Raw genomic sequence first — 24,153 nt, 5'->3', positions numbered from 1 at the left:
AGCGTCGGATGCTCTTTAAGGCTATTCACAGATGATGCCGTTGTCTATACCAAAGTAGCAACACCAGAAGGTGGCAAGAATTTGCAGAACGACCTGTAGAGAATTGATGAATGGTGCAGACTCTGGCAGTTGACCCTGAACGTAAATAAATGTAACATATTTCGCATACATAGGAAACGAAATCCACCACTGTACAGCTGAACTACTGATTAAAAATAGCTGGAGACACTGTCTGCCGTAAAATATCCAGGTGTAACTATTCAGAGTCATATTAAGTGGAATGACCACATAAAACGGACAGAGGGATAAGCAGACATGAGAGTCAGATTCATAGGAAGAATCTTAAGGAAACCTAACTCATCCACGAAGGAAGTGCCTTATAAGGCGCTTGTTCGCCAAATTCTTGAGTATTGTTCATGTATCTGGCATTCCTATCAGGTGGGACGGATAGAGGAGATAAAGAAGATCCAAGGAAGAGCGGCGCGTTTCGTCACGGGATCGTATAGTTGGCAGACGTTACAAGAGAGGCGTTGTGCATCACGAGGAGATTTACTATTGAAATTTATGGGCAGCACTTTTCAAGAGGATTCGGACAACATGTTACTTCCCTCCACATACATCTTGACCACGAGGAGAAAATCCAAGAAATTAGAGCCAATACAGACGCTTACCAGCAATCAATTTTCCCCCGCGCTATTCGCGAGTGGAACAGGGTTGGAGGGTTAAAATAGTGGTACCGAAAGTACCCTCTGCCACACAATATTGGTAGTTTATGGAGTATGGCGTAGATGTAGATAACTAGAAATTCAAGAAAAGAAGACAGAAAATTTATAATTTAAAGGGAACATGGAATTAAATAAATTATAAATGTGATCGTGAGAAATAAGGGCTCTAAATTTAGCGTAGCTGAGAACTGGTATAAATAAACGAATATTGACAAAGCTTCAGCTATCAAAATTATGACAAATGTAAGTTCAATGGAGACACGCCTAAACTACGAAACTCTCCCAGTTATACATGAAGATGATCGTTCGCCTATTAGGAAGGATAGAATTTCTCTCCCCCATTGACCTCTACCACGTCCCTTACACAAGCAACATAAATTGCCTAGATAAGTTTCAAGCAATAGGAATATAACAGGTTGTACTGTGATACTGTAATCATACTTTGAAATAACAATGTTAGTGTTGTTCCACCCATTTTAATTTCTGAGCTCTGTAACGTGTGGAGAGCAAAGGTACACGTGTCGGGCTTGTCAACCACACAATGAAGAGGTATGGTGGGTCTGGATGTTAGATTTTCTCACTGGCAGTTGCTTTCTAACATTAAGCTGGCGAGTGGTGTGTTGCGCTATGGTCCGTCAGTCAGCTGTTGCTATACTCAGCAACAGTCCCTGGCAACAACACTTTTTTCCAACTGAGAGTTAGCTTCAGTAAAGCAGATTTACGTAAATGGGGACTTTCACTGTAGATTCATGTACAGTGGACCGTGAAGAGTGTAATACTACCTCAATGATGGAGTTTCTTGCAAGTCTGAAACCCTAGATCTGCTAGTGTTTCAGTAAACTCATGTTGCAGGTTCGAACGAGAATGACGTCAAGGGCCAGTACAAGATCTGTCGATATGCCAGTCACTTGTCATGCTGAAGTATTAAGTTTGGAGTGGTGACAGGGGCGCTGTCCTTGCAATGCTACAATTATCTCAAATTAATCACTACTTTTGTGATTGTGTCTATGTGTTCATGTGTTTGCATGCGTTTTTTGTGTGTATTGTGACGTCTTTTTCGTAATTTTGTCCTGTCACAAGACAGAATTAATGTAGCTTTACAAATGTGAAAATAGGCATCTAAATTGACTACTCGAAAACGCATTTTCTTTTGACACGAGAATACAAACCACCACGTAGTTAACATTAGAACTAGACACTCACCTCACTTTGGCAAGTTACAGTATCTACTGACCTGCCGAAGTTCGTAGGAAGCAAGGATCATGAGAACCCGTACGCTTCTTATCCATCCATGTGTGACTGAAGATAGTAAAGGCGATCAAATTTGACGCCTATAGATTTCACTGCTGGAGGTAATTGGATTCAGTTACGCACTGTCACATAGTGAACCACATAATGGCTAATAGAAGAATGAACGACTTGTTATGGATATACGCACTTCAAAAAAAGTTTAGCACCACCTCGGTTCCGAAAGTTCCGGAACCTGTACAGAAAGTTTACAGATCAACATAAACATTATTTCCGCCCTTTAAAATGCTCATGAAAACCACTCATTGAATGTTGTACCACCATACAGCGAGACCTTCAGAGGTGGCGGTCCAGACTGCTGTACACATCGGTACCTCTAATACTCAGTAGCCCGTTCTCTTGGATTGATGCATGCCTGTATTTGTCGTGGTGTACTATCCACAAGTTCATCAAGGAACTGTTGGTCCAGATTGTCCCACTCCTCAACTGCGATTTGACATAGATAACTCAGAGTGGTTGTCAGGTCACGTCGTCCATAAACAGCCCTTTTCAGTGTATCTCAGGCGTGATCGATAGGGTTCATGTCTGGAGAACATGCTGGCCACTCGAGTCGAGCGATGTCGTTATCCTGAAGAAAGTCATTCACAATATGTGCACGATGGGAGCGCGAATTGTCGTCCTTGCAGAAAAATGACACGCCAATATGCTGCCGGTATGGTTTCACTATCGTTCTGAGGATGGCACTCACGTATCGTACAGCCGTTACGGCGCCTTCCATGGCCACCAGCGACGTACGCCGGCCTCACGCAGTGCCAGCAAGAAAACTCCACCTTGCTGCCCTCGCCGGACAGTGTGTCTAAGGCGTTCAGCCTGACCATGTTGCTTCGAAACACGTCTCCGACGATTGTCTGGTTCACAGAATATGCGACACTCATCGGTGAATAGAACTTGATGCCAATCCTGAGCGGTCCATTCGTCGTGTTGGTGGGCCCATCTGTACCGCGCTGCATGGTGTAATGGTTGCCAAGATGGACGTCGCCATGGACGTCGGGAGTGAAGCTCCGCATCATTCAGCCTATTGCGCACAGTTTGAGTCGTAACACGACGTCCTGTGGCTGCAAGAAAAGCGTTATTCAAGATGGCGGCCTTGCAGTCAGGGTTCCTCCGAGCTATATCCGTAGGCAGTGGTCATCCAATGCATTAATAGCCCTTGGGCGGCCTGAGCGAGGCATGTCATAGTTCCTGTCTTTCTGTCATTCCTTCATGTCCATGCAACGTCGCTCTCGTTCACTCCGAGACGCCTGGACACTTCCCTTGTGAGGAGCTCTTCCTGGCACAGAGTAACAATGCGGACGCGATCGAACCGCGGTATTGATCGTCTAGGCATGATTGAACTACAGACAACACGAGCCGTGTACTGCTTCCTGGTGGAATGACTGTAACTGATCGGCTGTCGGATTCCCTCGGTCTAATAGGCGCTGCTTATGCATTTTTGTTTACATCTTTGGGCGGGGTTAGTGATATATCTGAACAGTCAATGGGACTGTGGCTGTGAAACAATATTCACAGTCAACGTCTGTCTTGAAGAGTTCTGGGAACTTGGGTGATGCAAAACAATTTTTGATGTGTGTATATTTTTGCACCTACAAGCGTACGTTCTGATCACAATCATTATTTAAAAAATTAAAGTTCCACTTTTCAGTACGAACCATGACAGATTTAGCTCACAAAAAGGTGTCCATTGTGCACGACGATTGGAATTCACGCCAGGTTGCGTGCGGGTTACATGGTTTGCAACAATACATAATAATACACTTCCTCTTTTATTGTGCTCCATAAGTCAAAATCGAAGGGCGTACTGTTTATAGGGGATACGGGAAATTTCATCAGTTGCTTGAATAAAGTCATCTGTTCTTTAGCAGAGTGCAAAGAAAATGTCATCAGCAAACATTTTTTGACATCAGTCTCTAGATACACTGTTTTGAAGACGGAAGGCACAGTGAGTACGCTAATAGACAAACGCACCAGCCTTCACCCGCAACTGAGGATTGATTACCTGCAACCATGCGAGGTCAGCGTGAACAGTCTTCCTGCTCATTAAACACTGGGCCTTGAGCCTTAACTGTGTCTCAGAGACGTGTAAGTAAAGCGTGGTGGGCGTGTCAGCTCCGTACTGACATTCCTATCGTCTCTCGACAGCGGAAATGTGCTCAGGCTTCCAGTTCCGTCTGTAACTTGATGCTACCCTCCTGCCCGTAACTAAGTTTCGCAGCTATGCGTTAGACTATTATATGTCGATATCCCTCTTTTGGCAATTTAAATTCGTAGACATCAAATTTTCTGTCCTCGGTGGATAATTTCGTAAACTCTTCGTCGCTGTTAGTGGCTAATGAGGTTGCATACAAGATGTTTCACAATTCTTAATATGTGCTTCTTCGGGTTGTAACGCTGACTTGGTAGACGAAGTTTTGATGAGGCACATATGTGCTGAAACATGATGTTTGGACCGAAAATACCTTTGAGATCGGATCACTTTCCAATCTTTACGGTATGTGCGCAGCGGAGACAATGAGCTCCGACCAGTATGCCCTGCTGGATCCCACTGCTTTAGAATGTTTCAAGTACTCATTGTCGGGTACTCTTCTACTTTGCGAACGACATCCTCCTCAAGGTCGAGAGTACAGAACGGCCGTGGAGTGCCTCAGTGCTCTCTCCAAGTTACTAACGTACCAGTTTCTCGCAGCTATTGCTGCAGTCGTATGGAAATGGTATGTGATGACAGAATTGCAATAGTGACTGTCTACGGAACCTTCTTGTCACCTCCGGAGAGAGATATTAAAGTGATACGATCTTCAGACTTACTTTATGTCCAAACAATACATTTATAAACATAGGTTCCTTGTCAAAAACTTCATTTGAAGAAGACTCAGGGAACACCAGTGCCATAACTGAGGCAACTGGTCCCAGGAAATAGCAACTATAAAACTAATGCTTCTGGCACCGGGTGGGAAATTTGAATCTCATCTCCCTCCCACGTTTGCGACCGCATCCAAATCTTGTAATCCTCACATCACCTCTTTTCTCATGCGTCCTTGACCATTTGCTATATTTCAATTTGAAGTACGGCGAAAGAGTATTTTAACCAAGAGTAATTTTAAATCGAGATCTCATTGATTGCGTGTCCCGAGAAGAAGTGTCCCAACGCTCGGTTTCAAACTCCAAGCAAAATAAATCGTCGTAAGTTGTGTGAAGTTCCGGAATTGAAGTGAGCCAGAACTTGTTTAAGAGAAATTAATCATTGCTAAACATTGCTTAGTTCTTTTGTTCTTTGATAAAAGGGATCCATGAAACAAAATTTTTGTTCACACTGAGAGGACACTGGATAAAACTAGGTTTTTGGTGTTAACCTTTGTTATTTTTTTACGTGAGGAATCTTTAGCCACATCTCAAAATCTTACACGAAACACTTGCGCAGTTCATGTCAACTTTGCTTCCTTTAATTGGAAAACTTGTGACATCTCGCTATATCTTAATTCTATCCCTACGCTATATGAGAAAAAAAATGAAACTGTGTTGAAAGGGCAACTGTTTTGGCTTTTATGAAATTTCAAATCGATGAAAAGTGTTTCTTATTTGCTCTGTAATTGGAAAGCTCTTCATTCATCGTTATCACAGAAAACAATGATTAGACAAACAAACACTCATTGTACTTTTTTCTCTGCTACTGATTAACATATATTTTTATTTTCACAAGAACGAATCAAAAAGTTTTAAGATTTTATCCCTATTTGTGCTTACATGTGACTGACGTATCATACACTGAAGGCTTTCACGTACGGATGTTCCAGCTGCCGAGAATTTTTCCGGGTTGTATGGCCGTGGTCCATGGAATTCTTCTATCCCTGACGTTTCGTCCAAAGCTACATTGGACATCTTCTTGAGGCGCTCCTGAGAGAGAGACTGATGGCCACTTGAAGCATAAATTCTTTCGGAAGGTTACAAATACCGACAGATATTTGCATAAGGATTCCAGTCATCATCCACAACAGCAAAGAAGTGTAATTAAAAGTCTAGTGGACAGACCTAAAAGGATTAGTGCGCCGGAATACCTCGATGCCGAGTTAAAACATCTAAAGCAGGGTTTTGAGAAGAATGTGTACTCTAGTAAGGAAATAAATAGAGTTTTGCAACCGAATAACAGGTTGACTAAGGACAAAGGTAGGACACAGCGATCGAAGAACGACGTTTCTCTGCCCTTCATCAAAAAAGTAGCGGATCAAATCGGCAATATTTTAAGGAAACATAACGTTCGACCCATTTTAAGGCCAACTAAGAAAATAGGTCAAGTAAACGTACCACTGTGTAAGTGGTGTACACAAGAATCCGTGTACACGTGGTAGGGTCGACATTGGAGCTACAAACAGAAGTGTGAATACACGGTTGAAGGAACATAGAAGTCTTTGCCGACTAGGGAAAACAGACAAGTAAGCACTGGCGGAACATGCTCTTCCGCCGGGTGATCAGGTAGTGAAATTTTCGGAAACTGAAGTTTTATGTACTATGACGAACTATTATCCACAGCTATACAGTGTGTAACAAAAAGGTACTGCCAAACCTTCAGGAAACATTCCTCACACGCAAAGGAAGAAAATATGTTATGTTGACATGTGTCCGGAAACGCTTACTTTCCATGTTAGAGCTCATTTTTTGCTTCTCTTCAAATCGCATTAATCATGGAATGGAAACACACAGCAACAGAACGTACCAGCGTGACTTCAAACACTTTGTTACAGGAAATGTTCAAAATGTCCTCCGTTAGCGAGGATACATACGTCCACCCTCCTTCGCATGGGATCCCTGATGCGCTGATGCATCCCTGGAGAATGGCGTATTGTTTCAAAAAAATGGTTCAAATGGCTCTGAGCACTATGGGACTCAACTGCTGAGGTCATTAGCCCCTAGGACTTAGAACTAGTTAAACCTAACTAACCTAAGGACATCACAAACATCCATGCCCGAGGCAGGATTCGAACCTGCGACCGTAGCGGTCTTGCGGTTCCAGACTGCAGCGCCTTTAACCGTACGGCCACTTCGGCCGGCGCGTATTGTTTCACCCGTCCACAATACGAGCACGAAGAGTCTCTACATTTGGTACCGGGGTTGCGTAGACAAGAGCTTTCAAATGCCCCCATAAATGAAAGTCAAGAGGGTTGAGGTCAGGAGAGCGTGGAGGCCGTGGAATTGGTCCGCCTCTATCAATCCATCGTTCACCGAATCTGTTGTTGAGTAGCGTACGAACACTTCGACTGAAATGTGCAGGAGCTCCATCGTGCATGAACCACATGTTGTGTCGTACTTGTAAAGGCACAGGTAGAGTATCCCGTATGAAATCATGATAACGCGCTCCATTGAGCGTAGGTGGAAGAACATGGGGCCCAATCAAGACATCACCAACAATGTCTGCCCAAATGTTCACAGAAAATCTGTGTTGATGACGTGATTGCACAATTGCGTGCAGATTCTCGTCAGCCCACACATGTTGATTGTGAAAATTTACAATTTGATCACGTTGGAATGAAGCCTCATCCGTAAAGAGAACATTTGCACTGAAATGAGGATTGACACATTGTTGGATGAACCATTCGCAGAAGTGTACCCGTGGAGGCCAATCAGCTGCTGATAGTGCCTGCTCATGCTGTACATGGTACGGAAACAACTGGTTCTCCCGTAGCACTGTCCATACAGTGACGTGGTCAACGTTACCTTGTACAGCAGCAACTTCTCTGACGCTGACATTAGGGTTATCGTCAACTGCACGAAGAATTGCCTCGTCCATTGCAGGTGTCCTCGTCGTTCTAGGTCTTCCCCAGTCGCGAGTCATAGGCTGGAATGTTCCGTGCTCCCTAAGACGCCGATCAATTGCTTCCAACGTCTTCCTGTCGGGACACCTTCGTTCTGGAAATCTGTCTCGATACAAACGTACCGCGCCGTGGTTATTGCCCCGTGCTAATCCATACATCAAATGGGCATCTGCCAACTCCGCATTTGTAAACATTGCACTGACTGCAAAACCACGTTCGTGATGAACACTAACCTGTTGATGCTACGTACTGATGTGCTTGATGCTTGTACTGTAGAGCAATGAGTCGCATGTCAACACAAGCACCATCCTTCAATTGGGCCAACTGGCGGTGAATCGAGGAAGTACAGTGCATACTGTCGAAACTAAAATGAGCTCTAACATGGAAATTAAGCGTTTCCGGACACATGTCCACATAACATCTTTTCTTTATTTGTGTGTGAGGAATGTTTCCTGAAAGTGTGGCCGTACCTTTTTGTAACACCCTGTATAGAGAAGCCACCGAAATATATAAACATAGGGACAATGTTTCACAAACTCGCAGTAGAGCCCCCTTGTGTGCCTTCATTCAGTGAAGGCAATCCACAGATCATTTCAGCATTTCCTCTCCTTCCTTCCCTTCTCCTTTTTCCCCATTTTAATAGCCGTTCAGTGTTTCTTTCGAAACGTGACATATCCCTGTCACGGCACTGGGAAACACAGAACTTTCACTACGCACACCGTTATGATTGGAAACTCGCAATGTTTCAAGGTGATTTGGAGGGGAGAAGAAGACAGCCGTGGTTGCGATGCTGAAATTCTTGTTTATTAACTTCATTACACAAAACTGTCATGGTTACGACGTTGAAATTACTGTTAATTAACTTCAATGATTTATGACGTAGTAGTTCTTTTTCAGCATGACTTTGTCCAAAATTTTACTATTTTCATCGGCGCTACCATTTGACCCGCGATCCAGTTTCTAATTTATGTGACCATTTGCACCTAGTACTGTTTTCTGTTTTTATTTCAGATTTGACACATTTTTATTGAGAAAACGTATGCTGCAAACAAAGTACGTTTTCCCGACTTTCTGCTTCAACAGAGGGGTTAGTTATTCATAAAATTTCCTGATTAATATTCTCAAAAATAGCGCTTCATAACTCGTGGTTAACTAACTCCATCTACCGTGGTGACTCCATACTTGCCACAGGTGTAGTGAGCCTCAGCGTACAGTATTGTGCGTGTGGTAGCAGAATGTAGAAAGACGATTAAAGCATTACAGGTCTGTTCTGCCTCGTATTCAGATTACATGTTCCGAAAGATAGTTACACTGAGGTGACAATAGTCATGAAATAGCGGTAGGCACGTATGCGGATGACCGTTACCGCATGCAATGAAGGAGAAGTGCTTTGATGGAGGTGTCATTTGTACTCAGAGGAGTCTTGTCAAAAGGTTTCCTGCGTATTTATGGCCTCACGACTACAATTTAGTCTTTGAACGCGGATTGGTAGTAGGAAGTAGACGTATGGAGCATTCCATTTCGGAAATAATTGGGAATTCAGTATTCCGAGGTCCACAGTGCCATAACTGTGCCGAAAGTACCATATATCAGGCATTAGCTCAGCGTAACAGAGAAGCAACACTGCTTGAAATATCCACAGAAATCAAAGCGTGACGTACGACGAACGTATGTGTTAGGATAATACGGCGAAATCTGAAGTTAATAGGCTATGGTGCTGACGGCTAGTAAGAGTGCTTTAGGTAACAGCACGTCATCGCCTGCAGCGCCTCTACTTGGATCGTGACCATATTAGTAGGACCCTAGATGACTGGAAAACCCTGGTCTGGTCAGGTGAGTCCCAATTTCAGTTAGTAAGAGCTGATGGTAGGGGTCTAGTCTGGCGCAGATCCCACGAAGCCCTTGGGCCCAAGATATGAACAAGGCACTGTATACCCTGACGGCGGCTCCATAATGGTTTGGGCTGCGTTTACATGGAATAGACTGGGTCCTTTAGTCCAAGTGAACAAATTAGAGACTGGAAAAGATTACTTTCGGCTACTGGGAGACCATTAGCAGCTGTTCATATACACGGCGTCCCGACACAACGATGAATTTTTATGGGTGGTGGTGCACTGTGTCATTGGGCCGCGGTTCTTCTTTGTTGGTTTGAAGAACATTCTGGACAATTCGAGAGAAGATTTGGCGATACTCATCCCCCAATATGAATCCCGTCTAACGTTTGCGGAACGTAACTGAGAGGTCAGTTCCTGCACAAACACGTGCGCTGGCAACACTTTGCCAATTATCGGTCAGCGAGGCAGCAGGGCTCAATACATTTTCAGGTGACTTCCAAAGCGTCCATGCCACATCGAGTTACTGCACTACGCCAGGCAAAAGGAGGTATCCGGTGACTTCTGTTACGCCAGTGTACTACACATCTTTTCCGTTATTCCCTCCTTCACTCTGTATACTATAACTTAAACGAAAATGACCGGTTTCAGTTTTTGCTTTCTAAACGTTCATTCAGTTTATTTCAATAAATGAGATAGGATATATTTTCCTCTGCTATTTCTCCTGCACATGATGAGGGTGTCTTATTTTTGAGGTTCTTTTATCATCCATATCTATAACATGCTTATCAACATATGTTGGTAGGGCCAGATACCAATTTTCCTGATTTCATCCTATCACAAGGTACGCTCAAGCCTTTATAGTTCGACTGTATTGTACTGAAGAGGGCTTGAATTAAGAGAAATGCGCGTCTTTGATGAATAAATAAAGAGTAACACATAAGTCAGGGGACATACCTTCAGACTTCAAGGAGACCAGAATAACAAGGAGAACAGAATAGCTGCAATTCCCAAGAAGGCAAGTGCTGACGGGTGTTAAAATTACCGAACTATCAATGTAATAAATGTGACTACGTAGGCTTTCCCGGCGTAATAAGTCTTGAAAGTCTTTTCGGGTTTGCTGCCGGATCCTAAAATCAACTTGACTCGATATTTCGGCGATCCAACTGTTCGCCATCTTCAGGGAATGCTGCTTCTGCTGATGAGTCCCGCTGAGAACTGACGCAAGATTGCAATTCGACGTCCTATATAGGCCACCGTTCAGTACAGGGCGCATGCGCCGCCCATCACGGTTTCTGACTTCCAAAACAGGGAGGTGGCGCCGCCCTTAGTGAAACACTGCTGGCAACGATATATCGCAATCAAGGCCGCATCGAAGAACGTTCAGTTTTGATGCGAGATAATACCGGATTCCACGTTTTGCTAAGAGGAAACCCATTGTCCCTGTTGATTAAATTATCAGCCAACCTAATTTCTATCGCCTCTTTATACACACTATTCCAAAAACCGGAAATGTTGGCAATTACAACAGTTTCCTCAAATTTCATTTTATGTCCCTCATTCAGGCAGTGTTCTGCTACGGCCGATTTTTCCGGCTGTTGTAGCCTCGTGTGACGGCGATGTTCCACACACCTGTCATTCACTGTGCGAATAGAACGGCCAACGTAAGCTTTTCCACATTGACACGGGATTTTGTACACCCCGGGTTTCTTAAGTCCCAAATCATCCTTCACAGAGCCGAGCAGAGCCCTAATCTTAGAGGGTGGACGGAACACACTCTTAATGTTAAAACTCCTTAAAATTCATCCAATCTTAAACGATAAGCCTCCAGCATAAGGAAGAAAGGCCACAGATCTATGTTCCTCTTCGGACACCTCCGGAGACGGTCCAAATTCCATAGCCCGACGAATCTGTTTCTCGGTGTATCCATTTTCCTTAAAAACAGTCATCAAATGCTCAAGTTCTATGGTTAAGCTGTCTGCGTCGGAAATGGCATATGCTCTCCGTACCAAAGTCCTAAGGACGCCACTACGTTGGTGTGGTGGATGACAACTCTTAGGGTGCAGATACAAATCTGTGTGTGTCGGCTTTCGGTGAACGCTGTGTCCCAAAGTTCCATCTGGTTTTTTATAAACCATAACGTCTAAAAATGGAAGCATCCCATCATTTTCAACCTCCATAGTAAATTTGATACGGGGATGAAGACAGTTGAAGTGGTCCAAAAACCTGTTAAGAGCATCACGTCCATGCGGCCATACGAAGAAGGTATCGTCCACGTATCTCCAGAAGCACGTTGGTTGCAAAGCTGAAGTCCTCAGTGCCATAGCCTCGAAATCCTCCATAAATAAATTGGCGACTATGGGTGACAAAGGACTACCCATAGCCACTCCGTCATTCTGTTCAAAAATGTTACCGTTAAATAAAAAATACGTGGAGGTCAGCACATGACGACAAAGCTTCACCCGCTCTTCATCCAGTTTTTCACTGATCAAACTAAGGGACTCTTCCAGAGGAACTCGTGTAAATAGGGATACCACATCGAAACTCGCTAACAGATCTGAAGGACTCAACTTCAAAGATCCCAATCGTCGAATAAAATCCACCGAACTGGATATTTGGTGTTCACATTTGCCAACAAATGGACTGAGAGCAGATGATAAATACTTTGCCAGGTTATAGGTCGGTGCACCCAAATTACTAACAATAGGGCGTAGAGGAACCCCTTCCTTATGCAACTTAGGCAAACCATACAACCTAGGCGGAACGGCAGCACCAGGATGAAGTTTCTTACGTAAATCATCTGATAACGAACTCTTTTTCAGCAGTGAAAGTGTCTTACGTTTGATCCTTTCTGTGGGGTCATTAGATAGCCTTCTGTACGCCGGGTCGTTGAGAAGTAAATCCATTTTTAGGACATAATCATCCCGCGTCATTACAACCGTGGCATTCCCCTTGTCAGCTGGTAAAACTACTACTTCATCATCATTCTTAAGGGAACGAATGGCTGCTCTCTCTGCGGAAGAGATGTTATCCCGCGGTGGTCGAGCTCGACGTAATGTGTGCGCCACTTCTTGCCTTATTTCCTCTGCTTGATCCTCGGGTAGGCTGTGTACTGCTTGTTCTACAGAACAAATGAACTCTGTGATAGGAAGTCTCTTGGGAGTGGGCGAAAAATTTAAACCTTTCTCCAATATCGACACTGTGGGCCCATCCAACGCCTTGTTAGAGAGATTAATCACAGTACGCCGACGTTTATCAACTTCTGATGCTGTAGAACGAGAAAGAAGCCGTTCAAATTTCGAGGATTGTCTGGTAACGGCGCTCCTATGTGTCCAATCTGATAGCGCCCACGTGGATTCATCAACCCACTGCCAAACATCCCTTGAAAACTGCGATGACAAGTTCAAATGTAAATAAAATAAATCTTTAGAAACAATATCCAGTTGTCTACGAGTAAAACGAATGCGTTCTCTTAAAAGTGCTTGGCTTGCACGTTCCTTAATCCTATTAGCTCTCTTACTGTTAATAAAATGAATAAATCTGGCGAAATTAGGAATAATACCTTCGTCATGGCATCTCAGCAAGAAGGCGAGTGTACTCAACAGCTTTCCTTTCTTCCTCCGAAGTTTATCTAACTTCTGTACAAGCTTCACCCTCTCCTCCCCGTAGAGGTACTTGATGTGACTACGTAGGCTTTCCCGGCGTAATAAGTCTTGAAAGTCTTTTCGGGTTTGCTGCCGGATCCTAAAATCAACTTGACTCGATATTTCGGCGATCCAACTGTTCGCCATCTTCAGGGAATGCTGCTTCTGCTGATGAGTCCCGCTGAGAACTGACGCAAGATTGCAATTCGACGTCCTATATAGGCCACCGTTCAGTACAGGGCGCATGCGCCGCCCATCACGGTTTCTGACTTCCAAAACAGGGAGGTGGCGCCGCCCTTAGTGAAACACTGCTGACAACGATATATAGCAATCAAGGCCGCATCGAAGAACGTTCAGTTTTGATGCGAGATAATACCGGATTCCACGTTTTGCTAAGAGGAAACCCATTGTCCCTGTTGATTAAATTATCAGCCAACCTAATTTCTATCGCCTCTTTATACACACTATTCCAAAAACCGGAAATGTTGGCAATTACAACAGTTTCCTCAAATTTCATTTTATGTCCCTCATTCAGGCAGTGTTCTGCTACGGCCGATTTTTCCGGCTGTTGTAGCCTCGTGTGACGGCGATGTTCCACACACCTGTCATTCACTGTGCGAATAGAACGGCCAACGTAAGCTTTTCCACATTGACACGGGATTTTGTACACCCCGGGTTTCTTAAGTCCCAAATCATCCTTCACAGAGCCGAGCAGAGCCCTAATCTTAGAGGGTGGACGGAACACACTCTTAATGTTAAAACTCCTTAAAATTCGTCCAATCTTAAACAATAAGCCTCCAGCATAAGGAAGAAAGGCCACAGATCTATGTTCCTCTTCGGACACCTCCGGAGACGGTCCAAATTCCATAGCCCGACGAATCTGTTTCTCGGTGTATCCATTTTCCTTAAAAACAGTCATCAAATGCTCAAGTTCTATGGTTAAGCTGTCTGCGTCGGAAATGGCATATGCTCTCCGTACCAAAGTCCTAAGGACGCCACTACGTTGGTGTGGTGGATGACAACTCTTAGGGTGCAGATACAAATCTGTGTGTGTCGGCTTTCGGTGAACGCTGTGTACCAAAGTTCCATCTGGTTTTTTATAAACCATAACGTCTAAAAATGGAAGCATCCCATCATTTTCAACCTCCATAGTAAATTTGATACGGGGATGTAGACAGTTGAAGTGGTCCAAAAACCTGTTAAGAGCATCACGTCCATGCGGCCATACGAAGAAGGTATCGTCCACGTATCTCCAGAAGCACGTTGGTAGCAAAGCTGAAGTCCTCAGTGCCATAGCCTCGAAATCCTCCATAAATAAATTGGCGACTATGGGTGACAAAGGACTAACCATAGCCACTCCGTCATTCTGTTCAAAAATGTTACCGTTAAATAAAAAATACGTGGAGGTCAGCACATGACGACAAAGCTTCACCCGCTCTTCATCCAGTTTTTCACTGATCAAACTAAGGGACTCTTCCAGAGGAACTCGTGTAAATAGGGATACCACATCGAAACTCACTAACAGATCTGAAGGACTCAACTTCAAAGATCCCAATCGTCGAATAAAATCCACCGAACTGGATATTTGGTGTTCACATTTGCCAACAAATGGACTGAGAGCAGATGATAAATACTTTGCCAGGTTATAGGTCGGTGCACCCAAATTACTAACAATAGGGCGTAGAGGAACCCCTTCCTTATGCAACTTAGGCAAACCATACAACCTAGGCGGAACGGCAGCACCAGGATGAAGTTTCTTACGTAAATCATCTGATAACGAACTCTTTTTCAGCAGTGAAAGTGTCTTACGTTTGATCCTTTCTGTGGGGTCATTAGATAGCCTTCTGTACGCCGGGTCGTTGAGAAGTAAATCCATTTTTAGGACATAATCATCCCGCGTCATTACAACCGTGGCATTCCCCTTGTCAGCTGGTAAAACTACTACTTCGTCATCATTCTTAAGGGAACGAATGGCTGCTCTCTCTGCGGAAGAGATGTTATCCCGCGGTGGTCGAGCTCGACGTAATGTGTGCGCCACTTCTTGCCTTATTTCCTCTGCTTGATCCTCGGGTAGGCTGTGTACTGCTTGTTCTACAGAACAAATGAACTCTGTGATAGGAAGTCTCTTGGGAGTGGGCGAAAAATTTAAACCTTTCTCCAATATCGACACTGTGGGCAGATCCAACGCCTTGTTAGAGAGATTAATCACAGTACGCCGACGTTTATCAACGGTAACATTTTTGAACAGAATGACGGAGTGGCTATGGGTAGTCCTTTGTCACCCATAGTCGCCAATTTATTTATGGAGGATTTCGAGGCTATGGCACTGAGAACTTCAGCTTTGCAACCAACGTGCTTCTGGAGATACGTGGACGATACCTTCTTCGTATGGCCGCATGGACGTGATGCTCTTAACAGGTTTTTGGACCACTTCAACTGTCTTCATCCCCATATCAAATTTACTATGGAGGTTGAAAATGATGGGATGCTTCCATTTTTAGACGTTATGGTTTATAAAAAACCAGATGGAACTTTGGGACACAGCGTTCACCGAAAGCCGACACACACAGATTTGTATCTGCACCCTAAGAGTTGTCATCCACCACACCAACGTAGTGGCGTCCTTAGGACTTTGGTACGGAGAGCATATGCCATTTCCGACGCAGACAGCTTAACCATAGAACTTGAGCATTTGATGACTGTTTTTAAGGAAAATGGATACACCGAGAAACAGATTCGTCGGGCTATGGAATTTGGACCGTCTCCGGAGGTGTCCGATGAGGAACATAGATCTGTGGCCTTTCTTCCTTATGCTGGAGGCTTATCGTTTAAGATTGGACGAATTTTAAGGAGTTTTAACATTAAGAGTGTGTTCCGTCCACCCTCTAAGATTAGGGCTCTGCTCGGCTCTGTGAAGGATGATTTGGGACTTAAGAAACCCGGGGTGTACAAAATCCCGTGTCAATGTGGAAAAGCTTACGTTGGCCGTTCTATTCGCACAGTGAATGACAGGTGTGTGGAACATCGCCGTCACACAAGGCTACAACAGCCGGAAAAATCGGCCGTAGCAGAACACTGCCTGAATGAGGGACATAAAATGAAATTTGAGGAAACTGTTGTAATTGCCAACATTTCCGGTTTTTGGAATAGTGTGTATAAAGAGGCGATAGAAATTAGGTTGGCTGATAATTTTCAACAGGGACAATGGGTTTCCTCTTAGCAAAACGTGGAATCCGGTATTATCTCGCATCAAAACTGAACGTTCTTCGATGCGGCCTTGATTGCGATATATCGTTGCCAGCAGTGTTTCACTAAGGGCGGCGCCACCTCCCTGTTTTGGAAGTCAGAAACCGTGATGGGCGGCGCATGCGCCCTGTACTGAACGGTGGCCTATATAGGACGTCGAATTGCAATCTTGCGTCAGTTCTCAGCGGGACTCATCAGCAGAAGCAGCATTCCCCGAAGATGGCGAACAGTTGGATCGCCGAAATATCGAGTCAAGTTGATTTTGGGATCCGGCAGCAAACCCGAAAAGACTTTCAAGACTTATTACGCCGGGAAAGCCTACGTAGTCACATCAAGTACCTCTACGGGGAGGAGATGGTGAAGCTTGTACAGAAGTTAGATAAACTTCGGAGGAAGAAAGGAAAGCTGTTGAGTACACTCGCCTTCTTGCTGAGATGCCATGACGAAGGTATTATTCCTAATTTCGCCAGATTTATTCATTTTATTAACAGTAAGAGAGCTAATAGGATTAAGGAACGTGCAAGCCAAGCACTTTTAAGAGAACGCATTCGTTTTACTCGTAGACAACTGGATATTGTTTCTAAAGATTTATTTTATTTACATTTGAACTTGTCATCGCAGTTTTCAAGGGATGTTTGGCAGTGGGTTGATGAATCCACGTGGGCGCTATCAGATTGGACACATAGGAGCGCCGTTACCAGACAATCCTCGAAATTTGAACGGCTTCTTTCTCGTTCTACAGCATCAGAAGTTGATAAACGTCGGCGTACTGTGATTAATCTCTCTAACAAGGCGTTGGATGGGCCCACAGTGTCGATATTGGAGAAAGGTTTAAATTTTTCGCCCACTCCCAAGAGACTTCCTATCACAGAGTTCATTTGTTCTGTAGAACAAGCAGTACACAGCCTACCCGAGGATCAAGCAGAGGAAATAAGGCAAGAAGTGGCGCACACATTACGTCGAGCTCGACCACCGCGGGATAACATCTCTTCCGCAGAGAGAGCAGCCATTCGTTCCCTTAAGAATGATGACGAAGTAGTAGTTTTACCAGCTGACAAGGGGAATGCCACGGTTGTAATGACGCGGGATGATTATGTCCTAAAAATGGATTTACTTCTCAACGACCCGGCGTACAGAAGGCTATCTAATGACCCCACAGAAAGGATCAAACGTAAGACACTTTCACTGCTGAAAAAGAGTTCGTTATCAGATGATTTACGTAAGAAACTTCATCCTGGTGCTGCCGTTCCGCCTAGGTTGTATGGTTTGCCTAAGTTGCATAAGGAAGGGGTTCCTCTACGCCCTATTGTTAGTAATTTGGGTGCACCGACCTATAACCTGGCAAAGTATTTATCATCTGCTCTCAGTCCATTTGTTGGCAAATGTGAACACCAAATATCCAGTTCGGTGGATTTTATTCGACGATTGGGATCTTTGAAGTTGAGTCCTTCAGATCTGTTAGTGAGTTTCGATGTGGTATCCCTATTTACACGAGTTCCTCTGGAAGAGTCCCTTAGTTTGATCAGTGAAAAACTGGATGAAGAGCGGGTGAAGCTTTGTCGTCATGTGCTGACCTCCACGTATTTTTTATTTAACGGTAACATTTTTGAACAGAATGACGGAGTGGCTATGGGTAGTCCTTTGTCACCCATAGTCGCCAATTTATTTATGGAGGATTTCGAGGCTATGGCACTGAGGACTTCAGCTTTGCAACCAACGTGCTTCTGGAGATACGTGGACGATACCTTCTTCGTATGGCCGCATGGACGTGATGCTCTTAACAGGTTTTTGGACCACTTCAACTGTCTTCATCCCCGTATCAAATTTACTATGGAGGTTGAAAATGATGGGATGCTTCCATTTTTAGACGTTATGGTTTATAAAAAACCAGATGGAACTTTGGGACACAGCGTTCACCGAAAGCCGACACACACAGATTTGTATCTGCACCCTAAGAGTTGTCATCCACCACACCAACGTAGTGGCGTCCTTAGGACTTTGGTACGGAGAGCATATGCCATTTCCGACGCAGACAGCTTAACCATAGAACTTGAGCATTTGATGACTGTTTTTAAGGAAAATGGATACACCGAGAAACAGATTCGTCGGGCTATGGAATTTGGACCGTTTCCGGAGGTGTCCGAAGAGGAACATAGATCTGTGGCCTTTCTTCCTTATGCTGGAGGCTTATCGTTTAAGATTGGACGAATTTTAAGGAGTTTTAACATTAAGAGTGTGTTCCGTCCACCCTCTAAGGTTAGGGCTCTGCTCGGCTCTGTGAAGGATGATTTGGGACTTAAGAAACCCGGGGTGTACAAAATCCCGTGTCAATTTGGAAAAGCTTACGTTGGCCGTTCTATTCGCACAGTGAATGACAGGTGTGTGGAACATCGCCGTCACACGAGGCTACAACAGCCGGAAAAATCGGCCGTAGCAGAACACTGCCTGAATGAGGGACATAAAATGAAATTTGAGGAAACTGTTGTAATTGCCAACATTTCCGGTTTTTGGAATAGTGTGTATAAAGAGGCGATAGAAATTAGGTTGGCTGATAATTTAATCAACAGGGACAATGGGTTTCCTCTTAGCAAAACGTGGAATCCGGTATTATCTCGCATCAAAACTGAACGTTCTTCGATGCGGCCTTGATTGCGATATATCGTTGCCAGCAGTGTTTCACTAAGGGCGGCGCCACCTCCCTGTTTTGGAAGTCAGAAACCGTGATGGGCGGCGCATGCGCCCTGTACTGAACGGTGGCCTATATAGGACGTCGAATTGCAATCTTGCGTCAGTTCTCAGCGGGACTCATCAGCAGAAGCAGCATTCCCTGAAGATGGCGAACAGTTGGATCGCCGAAATATCGAGTCAAGTTGATTTTAGGATCCGGCAGCAAACCCGAAAAGACTTTCAATGTAATAAATACTAAGAGGTAGAAACCGACCACGTGGAGATCAGTTTTCTTTCCGGAGAAATGTAGGAACACGTGAGGTTAAGGCATTGCAAACATACGTTAATAGCATTTGTACACTTATAGAAAGATTTTGACAGGGTTGATTCGAAATTCTATTTTCTAAATTATGAAGGTAGGAAGGATAAAACAGATGGAACGAGAGCTTAATTACAATTTGTACAGCAACCACAAGAAAGTTATAGTAGTGAAGGGGGATGAAAGGAAAACAGTGGCTGAGAACTGAGTAAGGCAGGGTTGTAACCTATTACAGATATTATTCGATCTGTACATTGAATAAGACATGATAGAACCCAAAAGTAAAATCTGGAGTACGGATTTACAGTCCAGGGAGGACATATAAGACTCTAATGATTGCTTTGCGGCTGGTCCCGGCGGAGGTTCGAGTCCTCCCTCGGGCATGGGTGTGTGTGTTTGTCCTTAGGATAATTTAGGTTAAGTAGTGTGTAAGATTAGGGACTGATAACCTTAGCAGTTCAGTCCCATAAGATTTCACATACATTTGAACATATTTTCTAATGTTCGCTGATGACAATGTAACTCTATCGGAGACAGCAAAGGACTTCGAAGAACAGGTGAAAGGAATGGACAGCGCCTGGAAAGGAGGATATAAGGTGAACATCAACTAAAAGCAAGGATAGTGGAATGTAGTCGAATTAAAGTAGTTGACGACAAGGGAATTAGATTAGCAAACGAGACATTTAAAGCAGTAAATGAGCTTTACTATTTGGGCGGAAAAGTAACTAATGATGGCCGAAGTACGGAGGATATAAGATGTAGACTGATAATGGCATGAAATGCATTTCGGAAGAAGAGAAATTTGTTAATATCGAATATAGATTTATGTGTGTGGAAGGCTTTTCTGAAAGTATTTGTCGGAATGTGGAAGTGAAATACGGACTACAGACAGAGAATAGAAGCTATCGAAATGTGCTGCTACAGAACAATGCTGAAGATTAGACGCGTTGATCACGTAACTAACGAGAAGATACTGAATAGAACTGACGAAAATTGAAATTTATGGTATTAACTGTTTAGAAGAAGGGATAGGTTGACAGGACACTTTCTGAGTCATCAAAAGATCACCAGTTTAGCACTAGAGGGAAATGTTGAGGGGGGAACGGCCAAAATCGTGGAGAATACGGATGAAGAGGCATGCACAGTTTAGAGTAGCGTGGAGTGTTGCGGTAGTCCAGTCTCCGGACTGATGACCACAATAACAACAACAACGACAACAATGACAATTTGAACTTCGCAACCAAGACTGTTTGCTGCTCCTCATTCTACATACTGGACAGTGTATCACTGCGCCAGGGAGTTCTACATCTACTGATTACTCTGCAATTCACATTTAAGTGCTTGGCAGAGGGTTCATCGAACCACAATCATACTACCTCTCTACCATTCCACCCCCGAACAGCGCGCGGGAAAAACGAACACCTAAACCTTTCTGTTCGAGCTCTAATTTCTCTTATTTTATTTTGATGATCATTCCTACCTATGTAGGTTGGGCTCAACAAAATATTTTCGCATTCGGAAGAGAAAGTTGGTGAGTGAAATTTCGTAAACAGATCTCGCCGCGACGAAAAACGTCTTTGCTTTAATGACGTCTATCCCAACTCGCGTATCATATCTGCCACACTCTCTCCCCTATTACGTGATAATACAAAACGAGCTGCCCTTTTTTGCACCCTTCCGATGTCCTCCGTCAATCCCACCTGGTAAGGATCCCACACAGAGATTTACCAACTGTTTACTCGTGAATATAATAGGAAGGGCCCTAGCCACTCGCCGGGGACTTCAGTTGCGACGCCCCCGCGTGTTGCAGGCGAGAAGCCGGCGGCGATGCAGCACGACAGCCGCAGCGCGTGCCCGCCCCCGGCCGCCACCCCCGGGCTGGTGGTGGCGCTGCTGGTGCTGCTCTGCCTGTGGTCCTCGCTGGTGCTGGCCCCTGCCTGCACCGTCCAGCCTCCGAGCAGCTGACGCCGCTGTCTGTGCGTGCGCCGTGGTCCCCTGCTGTGACAGCAGGGCGGCCGCCCGTGACACAACAGCTACTGTGCGCCGTCAGCGTCAAGCCAATTCACCAGTACTGATTACACGTCTCGTGCCACTTGTCTCTGTGCAGGTGACCAGTGATGAGACTTCAGACGTGCAGACAATGTATGGACGTACGGAGAATATTTGATGTTTGGGGCCTGGAGGTATTTGTATATTGGTAATTTACCCATCGACAGCGCCCAAAACTAATTGTATACAGCACTGAGTACAGGACTGTATTATAATACACAGTAAGTGATATTTTGTCACACGTCAGATGGTCTACTTTCTGTAAATTGTATAGTTAAATAAAATATTTTGCCAGCAGAGTGTCGTTACACATCATGTTTGTAAAATAAGTTTCCGTACATGCAGTTATTACTTGCTTACTCATACACCCATTAAAGTTCTACGATGTACCTGTCATAGATGTGTTTGCTCACTCTGATCGATTTGTTCCATCGAAACTTCCGAATTATAAGCAGATTTCGTGTAAAATTAAAGAGGAGCAATTACAAGATTGTACCTTCAAATATTTGGATTTATATACTGAACAATCTTCAAGAAGACTCACCTTCTCTTCATCGTAACTTTGAGTAGAAATGCAAGACGTTTGTTTAACGCTACCGAATATCAATGCTGATCATTGGTTTAGCTTCCTTTACTTTGTTATTTTACTTTCTATTTTTACGTATCTTTCTCCGAGCAGTTTAGTACCGCTCTTTACCTCTTCCTCCTCATCATCCACCTTCTACATTTCCCCCAATATATCTTGGCTTGTTTCAGTTATCACATCAGTTTCCATCTTCCCAGACATATAACTATCAGCAGTTCTGCATTCAGGCTGATCTGTGTCACAATGGTAAGAGTCACTCATCAGGCAAGGAACGATTTTACTGTTCTTATGACTGGAATTCATCCATTATCAGATATCCAGGATCGACTGCTGCATGTAGATATAGCGTTTCGAGTAATATGTGAAAGAAACATTGGCTGCGTCACATTTACAATGCTGATTAAAATTTTTTGTACAACTGCAATATCGAAGTCGATTGTGATCCGATGACAGCGTACGCCACGAGGGGGATAGTAAATATACTGATAATGGTTTCAAAGTCGCCGCCAAAAGATAGCGTAGTGGCATAGCTACCAAAGCTATCTGTTTCTACTCTTTATAAGGGAGTGCTCGCAACCAGACGGCTCTGTGTGGTGCAAACATGTAAAGCAAGCAGGCAATCACGCCTCAGAGAAGCACTCGTGCTGCATACAGTCAACACAGAGAGTCTGAGAGGGTCCAACTCTGGCCTTTTAAGTTCGTGCAGACCACACGCAGACTGCTTTGTTTCGCTGCTGATCTAACAGCTGAAAATGTGTTTGTCAACGATAATAGTTCGATCTTCGTAGCAATGTAAAACAATGTAATACTGTTGACGAAGAGATGAGAATCCAGGCTCTAAACTGCGTATTCGGATGTCGGAACAACTCTCAATCTGACTTGTGTACCAGACAAGTGATCACCTGTCTGGTGGGAAACATCGGGATAATAGATTTTAGCACTAAGATCAAGCGTCTTCTATGTATTTTCAAAGCCTGTCTCTACTACAGTTTAGGCATTCGCATATGCTTCTTAGCAGCCAGTTGTGATGGCAATGGCAGTATAGCAACCCACGAGATTAGTTAAGTTGAGGCACTGCAGTGTGGCTCAGCAGCGAAATCACCAGTGGTGAACTTCGCTACGTACGCTGAGGAAACAATCCTTCATTTTGTTTGTTTCAAATAATGATGGAAGTGCATATCTCTCCCAATCCTGTTGTAGAAGCGGAAACCACATGAATAGACCATGCACTCTTACTTGGTATAATGTAAAAGCTATATTGTATTTTATACTTATCATAGTGCAGGCGACATCTGTAGAATGGTTTTTAACATAATACTGCTACATACATCATAGAAAACTTTCTGTGTAGGTAGACTACGCTGTACTATTTAGTTTAACAGGCAACCGAAGTTACAATTTATACCTACCACAGCACGGGAGATGTGTGCAATGTGCCTTTCAACATACTACATTTATATAATGAAGTAGTAAGCTACCAGTTGCATCAAGGAAATTCAATAACTTTACCGGGTTAGGTCACAAAGTACCCTTCTTCAGAAGGTTGTACCTATTAAACGATTTGCGAATGCAAACAATAAGGTACATAGTGCAAAATACCATGGCCCTGAAAAGTATACAGGACCAATACGCACTACAATACCGAATTCATTAAATGGATTTTGCACTATGCATCTTATTGTTGACGCTCGCAAATAATACGAGAGGTATAACCTCATGAACAGGGGCACTAAACGCCCGTAAACAGGAACGAAATTAAATATCCTAAGCAACTGGTTGCCTATTATTTCTCCATATATGATACAGTTGCTGAGAATGGCTAAAATACTCTACTACTGTTAAGATTTGCCAGAAACATTCTTGAATGAATGGACTATGTAGGACGTCTGAAACGTAATTGAGTATTAATACGATAAAAATTTCAAAATTTCATCCAGGTTCGGTTAGCCAGACTTTAATATGTACAACTCAAACTT

At 43.9% G+C, this 24,153-nt stretch overlaps 1 protein-coding gene across 1 annotated transcript in view; it reads left to right on the top strand.

The window, feature by feature from the left end:
* LOC126483926 (lachesin-like) overlaps positions 1 to 21,839 on the top strand; it is a 290,487-nt gene extending 268,648 nt beyond the window's left edge. Inside the window, exon 6 of the mRNA XM_050107201.1 lies at positions 21,353 to 21,839. Coding sequence (XP_049963158.1) covers positions 21,353 to 21,507 — 155 coding nt within the window. The 3' untranslated portion in view covers positions 21,508 to 21,839. The remainder of the gene's footprint in view (positions 1 to 21,352) is intronic.
* The last annotated feature ends 2,314 nt before the right edge of the window (positions 21,840 to 24,153 follow it).

The sequence above is a fragment of the Schistocerca serialis genome, chromosome 6 (assembly GCF_023864345.2).
Source record: "Schistocerca serialis cubense isolate TAMUIC-IGC-003099 chromosome 6, iqSchSeri2.2, whole genome shotgun sequence".
Lineage (NCBI taxonomy): Eukaryota > Metazoa > Arthropoda > Insecta > Orthoptera > Acrididae > Schistocerca > Schistocerca serialis.
Note: the sequence above shows the minus strand (reverse complement) of the source record. Positions and strands in the feature narration are given on the sequence as shown.